The 6,205-nt window shown below is 42.5% G+C and overlaps 1 protein-coding gene across 1 annotated transcript in view; it reads left to right on the top strand.

The window, feature by feature from the left end:
- Positions 1-1,765: 1,765 nt before the first annotated feature.
- The window catches only part of ttc24 (tetratricopeptide repeat domain 24), a gene marked incomplete at both ends in the record, with an annotated part of 14,818 nt that continues 10,378 nt past the window's right edge, over positions 1,766-6,205 (top strand). Inside the window, 3 exons of the mRNA XM_083761197.1 lie at positions 1,766-1,771; positions 3,521-3,766; positions 4,735-5,034. Coding sequence (XP_083617323.1) covers positions 1,766-1,771; positions 3,521-3,766; positions 4,735-5,034 — 552 coding nt within the window. The remainder of the gene's footprint in view (positions 1,772-3,520; positions 3,767-4,734; positions 5,035-6,205) is intronic.

Here is a 6,205-nt window from a genome sequence, read left to right as displayed (position 1 = left end):
GACAGCTGACTTCTAATCGCTTTCCTTGGCCCCAAAAAACATTTACTTCAGTGTTGTTTTTCTTTAATTGAAGATGAGTAACTATCCCACACTGTACCTCTATAGTCTAGACACAAAGCAGTCCCTGTACTTTAAGTATATGATTCAAGGACAAGGGCAAGTAAAATCATCATCATCCTCTAAGTCTAAAACAATTTTTTAGCAGTACTACTTCATCATATCCACTTAGACATCTACAATACCCTTACTTTAAAATTAACGAGGTTGGACGGAGGTCTTTCTGATATAAAGCCCCATTTGATTGGAATAATCTTCCTCTATCTCTTAGATCCATTCCATCCTTCGGTTGCTTTAGGACGTGTGCGCACACGCGCACACACGCACACGCACACACACACGCACACGCACACGCACATACACACACACACACACACACACACACACACACACACACACACACACACACACACACACACACACACACACACATACACACACACATCTACCCCATGTTCTCAATACACATCCTGAGGAAACCTGAGGTATGCGCACACACACACACACACACACACACACACACACACACACACACACACACACACACACACACACACACACACACACACACACACACACACACACACACACACACACACACACACACACACACACACCAAAAACCAAAAGCCCCACAAAGGTAGATCCAAAGCACTCTCATCTCATTGAAATTAAAAAGAAAATCATTGAAACCTGATGAAGGCCAGTCGGCCGATCGGTTTTTAAATATTCTATTTTTTTTATTGTATATTCTAAAATATACATTGTCTATTATTCTCGCGAAGGATTGTCTTGGAATTCTCAAAGTTCTCAGTTACATCTTGACTCACCTTGTTTATGCTTTAAAAGTACCAGTTATATAGGACATTCACCAATATAACTTGCACTTTCATTCCTCTGTTTCTTAACATCTGGTGATGTGGTGGTTGGTGGGGTGGGTGGGAGAGGCTGAGCAAGCTGTACGTCTTATGTATCTTATCTGTATGTTACGGGGTCCCCCTCTAAAATGAGATGCTGCATCTCAAGGGGCTATCCCTTCAATAAAATATTTACAATAACCTTTATTTAGCTAGAAGGTCCTGGGTTCGATTCCCGCTCGGGATGCTGTGGGCGCTGGAGGCGTGTCCTCTCCTCCACGTCATCGGTGCCTATACACGAGCTAGGGTTGGCGAAAGGGCCTTTCTGTGTGCATGTTCTCCCCGTGTCCCCTAGGGTTGGTACCCTCACAAAAAACATGCAGTAATCCTGGTCTCTAAACTGCCTCCCCCTGGCCAGCCTGATGGAGGAGAAAGGAACTGGTTGGAATAACGTGTTCCTTCCACGCACTACGTCCAACCAGGGAGCAACCTGGACACTCATGCATGAAGGAAGCATGAGTTCAAGTCCGTTGCTCTCCCCAGGTTGGCGGAGGGTGTGTAGAGCCAGGATCACATTAGATAATTGACACAGGGGTGAAAAATGGGTTACAAAATCGTGGGACAAAAATTATATTAAAAAAAAACAATAACCTTTATTTAAACTCGGGGTACAGTTGAGGGGCAGGCCCTCATTTTCAATGTAAGTAGCCGAGATACAATACAATTATCAACAGAAATAACATTCACATACAGCAGCATAAAAATAAGAACAGTATGAATCATAAATGTAAAACACTCAAAATACACAAAGAAACAAGATAAAGTGCCCCTCTGGGCACAGGTCTCCACCGATGCAGGTCAGGCCTCCTGGTGGCGCTATAATAGGCCAATGTGAAAAGGGTGCCATTTTTCTTCTTACGCCTTTGATGGCAATTTGATGATTTGAGGCCTTTTGTTCCAAAAATGTGTGTTGCAAAAATCCACCTGTTGGTGGCGCTATAACAGGCCAATGTGAAAAGGGTGGGATATTATCCTCTGCCTAGTAGGAAAGTCTGTGAAAGATTTCACTTAAATTGCACGCCGCTTTTTGTTCAAAACGAGTCAATCCTGCCAACTTTGAAAGCCAATTATAGGATGGAATATGAAATATTGGACAGATCCGGCTTGAACACATGACTATAGAGATAGTGTGTAACGAGTTGCGGGATTTTTTTAACATAATCTGGAGGAGTAATATATATATATATAAATAAATAAAAAGTCGGCCTCCTGGTGGCGCTATAATAGGCCGTTGGCATCGACCGGGTTAACGGTGCCGGAGATTAGCTGTACACAGACGGACGGACGGACGCACGCACGGACGGGACGGAGTACAAAACATAAACTCTCCTCATGCTTTCGGCCTGGTGGAGAATAAAACATGCAGATAAAGCAAAAATTGAATAATTAAATAAAGCAGTTAGTTATAATCCGAACAAAATGAATTGATCCAGACAATGGAAGTGATCTGAGTTTTAAGCACTGGCATAATACCGTGCCAGAAAGACCCACCCAGTTTCCCAATCGATCTCCAATATGTATGCAGCGCTGAAATCCCAGATTCTGCCTATACTGTACACTACAGTGTACACTGTCTGTGTTTTAAGTGGATTGATTGTCTGTCTGTCTGTCTGTCTGTCTGTCTGTCTGTCTGTCTGTCTGTCTGTCTGTCTGTCTGTCTGGACAGCGAGTCCCTGGTTCGACACGTTGCTGCATGTCACTGCCCGTCACTCTGCCATTGTTTTCTGTCTCTCTCCTGTACTCTCAAAGCCAGAGAAATAACTGTACAAACCTCTCAATTAACATCTAAATTAATTAATCATATGGCAGCCAAGTCTATGGACTTTTAACATACCCTGAAGGACTTTTAATGTTTGTTTAGAGTCGCCTACTTTTAGCAAACAGAGTATATAGCAGCCAAGTCTATGGACTTTTAATGTTAGCTTAGAGCACTTTTAACAGAGTAGCAGCCAAGTCTATGGACTTTTAATGTTTTAGAGGACTTTTAACAAACAGAGTAGCGGTCAAGTCTATGGATTTTTAATGTTAGTTTAGATAACTTTGAACAAACAGAGTAGCAGCCAAGTCTATGGACTTTTAATATTTGTTTAGAGGACTTTAACTTATTTAGACCTGAAAACCTCATATTTCTGTATCAGTGGTGCTCAATATTTCATATCAAGGACCCCACAAATTATATAATATGCTTGTAAAAAATATAATATGCTATGTTGTTCCAGGGACCTCCCTCAGAAGCAAAGATTTGAGTTAAAATGTTCACTATATATTCAAAGATTTGAGGCACATTTTCACGATTTTTATAGCAGCAAATAGCAGACCTACAAGTTCATATCGTGGCACTCGGTGCCACGCTATGAGCTTGTAGATCTGCTATTTTTCAACAGCTAAAGTATAACATAATGCTTTAAAACACCAAAAGGGGTTCCCGCCCCAAAATGGGTTAAACAAACACAGAGTACGATGGTTGTTCTTTCAGAAGTGAGGCGCCCCACACTTTCACACGAGTGTGACTTTTCCTGTATCTCTCCCTCCTTTCCCCCATGCAGTCCTTCCACCATGTTGCCAGCTCAGCGCCCCCGGCAGCTTCCAACATGGCGTCTGACGCTTCTCCGTCGCGCGACGAAGGAGCCAAGAAGAGGAGCAGCAAGAAGAGGCGGGACCACAAGGAGGCGAAGGGGAGGAGCCAGAGGCTGATAGAGGAGCTGACGGAGAGCGGCCATGTTGCTCTGCAGCGTGGGAACAACCGGGAGGCTCTGGACTGCTTCAAGAAAGCTTACAAAGCTTCTATACAGGTATATAGCCTCAGAGACCGCAGGCGTAAAATACATAAATAAATGAAGATGAGCCCAACAGGAAAAGGAGTGGGAGTGAACATAAAAAGTGTACAGAAAGTGTTAAAATTATGTTTTTATGTGGCCACACCCACCAGTTCATTGTTAAGTATACCTGGTTTTCACATTAGCACCACCCACCTGAACTTAAGCCTCGCCCACACAGCTGTTTATGATAATGAGGGAGGGCCAGGGTTATATTATGTCACAAAATGTGGTGTATTTCCATTGGGCCATGGAATCAAGGAGGGAATTCGGTATTGCTTTGATAAGGTGATGTAAAACAAACGGTGTCACAACAAACATTACATTCTCTTTGTTGTCGTTAATGGCATTTAATGTTTGTGTTTAGGGACAAGATGACGTAAATCTTCCCTTCATTGTCAATGGCGTTTTGAAAACCAACAAACAAAATTGAACTAAACACAAACATTAAACCTGTATATAAGAGGGGCAAAAATACACCGGGAAGACATATTTTAATATTATAACCACACACGAGGGTATATTAGAATTAGAGTAAAACAACGTAAAAAGTACACAAATCACGGCACTCCATCTTATTTTTTTCAACAATGTATTTATTTTCCTTTTTACACACAAATGTAACAACAATGAACATTACAAGACAATTACTAATATAAAGAAAGCAAAACAACAATAACCAAAAAACAAAAACAAAAAACAACAGCACTACTCCTCTTCAGCTCCATCCATTAAATGTGACAAATTAGTGTTCTTTATGTATCTTATAAAACGGCCCCACAACTCCTGAAACACTTCTTGTTCGTCCTTAAGAATGTATGCTATCTTTTCCAAAGGTTTGTCTGGCCATCTTCACCGCATGGCACTCCATCTTTAAGTAACGGTTATACTTTACATCACTGACCTCACGTCACATCTCCCCCCCTCATCATCATCCCATGCAGCTGGAGGACGGTAAGGTGCAGAGCGCGTGCTCCCTCAACCTGGGCGCGGCCTACGTGGAGTCGGGGAGCCCGCAGAGCGGCCTGGGCTTCCTCAGCCTGGCGGCCGGCACGCCCGCCGAGCGGGGCGACCGCGTGGCTGACCTGCAGTACAACCTGGCCGAGGCGCACCGGGCGCTGGGCGACCAGGGCCGCGCCGCGCGCCACTTCCTCCGGGCGGCGCAGCTCTACCGCTCGCAGGGCGACGGCGCCAGCGAGGGGGACACGTGCATGGCCATGAGCCGCTGCCACCTGCTGCTGAGGGTCAGTGGTTGGGTTCAAGTTTCAAGTTTATTGGTCATTTAAAGGACCACTTCACCACTTTTCAAACTATCTTCATATAACTCCTCACTAAAAAATAGCACGATTTTTTTCTACTCAGTCTGTGTCTCATAGGAGGGCTGTGGGCAGTTTAGAAACCGTCTTCCAGTGACATCATCATTAGGCATATTATTTTTTTAAACAAGATTTTTTTACAAATATGTTTAGATTTTCATTATCGTGAGAACGATGGCTTCCATTTTCGCATTGCAACTTTTCAGGACTAGAAAGCCTGCAGTTTTTATGAACTGCCCACATTATTAGTGAGGACCTATTATATGAAGATAGGTTGAAAAGTTGTGAAGTGGTCCTTTAAAATACACACACCTTATACAATGTATTCAGGGTTTTCTTTTTTGACCAAAAGGGAGTGTTTGGCAGAAGCCTCAGCTTATAATGCCAGCCCTTTTTATATTCAAAATAGCTATCTATAAAAAAATACAAAATAAACAGACAGAAAAACTAAACAAAACAAAACAAAAACAAGACAATACTTTATTATTAGTCGACCTTTCTTGTGCTCTGACTTATGTCTACAGCCTCTGTAGACATTTTGATAAGCACAGCTCAAGACCCACTTCTACACCCTTTTAATTGATCTTTACATTTTTTGTTATTCATGTCCTCACTGTATTGCATTACTGCTCTTGTTTTTTAATGTTTATGCCTTGCTTTTCTTTTCTTTTTTTCTCCATTGCTCCGTAAAGCACTTTGAGCTGCATTTCATGTCATGAAAGGTGCTCTACAAATAAAGTTTTATTATTATTATGGTGCGTTACTCGCATAATTCTGGGTACACAAGTGTGACACCCAGTATAACCATTGTCTTCTATAGTCACTGGGAGATGACCAGTAACTACAATCTGATACTGTTGGTCACTGGCAGCTGACCAGTAGGCTACAACCAGTATCAGTATCAGTATTTTGATGTCAATAATACATATTTTTGTTGTGGTCACTGTATGATTCTAATTCCAGGCATCTAAATTAAATCTCTATGTGCGTAAGTCGCCTCCTGCCGGTTGTTTTAATAAGCAGAGGATTAGCAGCTGTGCTGACGCGGCACTCCAAACACACCTAAGGAGATTATGGCTTCACACGAGCTAGAGCACTG

The sequence above is a fragment of the Protomyctophum parallelum genome (assembly GCF_964188405.1).
Source record: "Protomyctophum parallelum genome assembly, chromosome: 3".
Taxonomy (NCBI): Eukaryota; Metazoa; Chordata; class Actinopteri; order Myctophiformes; family Myctophidae; genus Protomyctophum; species Protomyctophum parallelum.
Note: the sequence above shows the minus strand (reverse complement) of the source record. Positions and strands in the feature narration are given on the sequence as shown.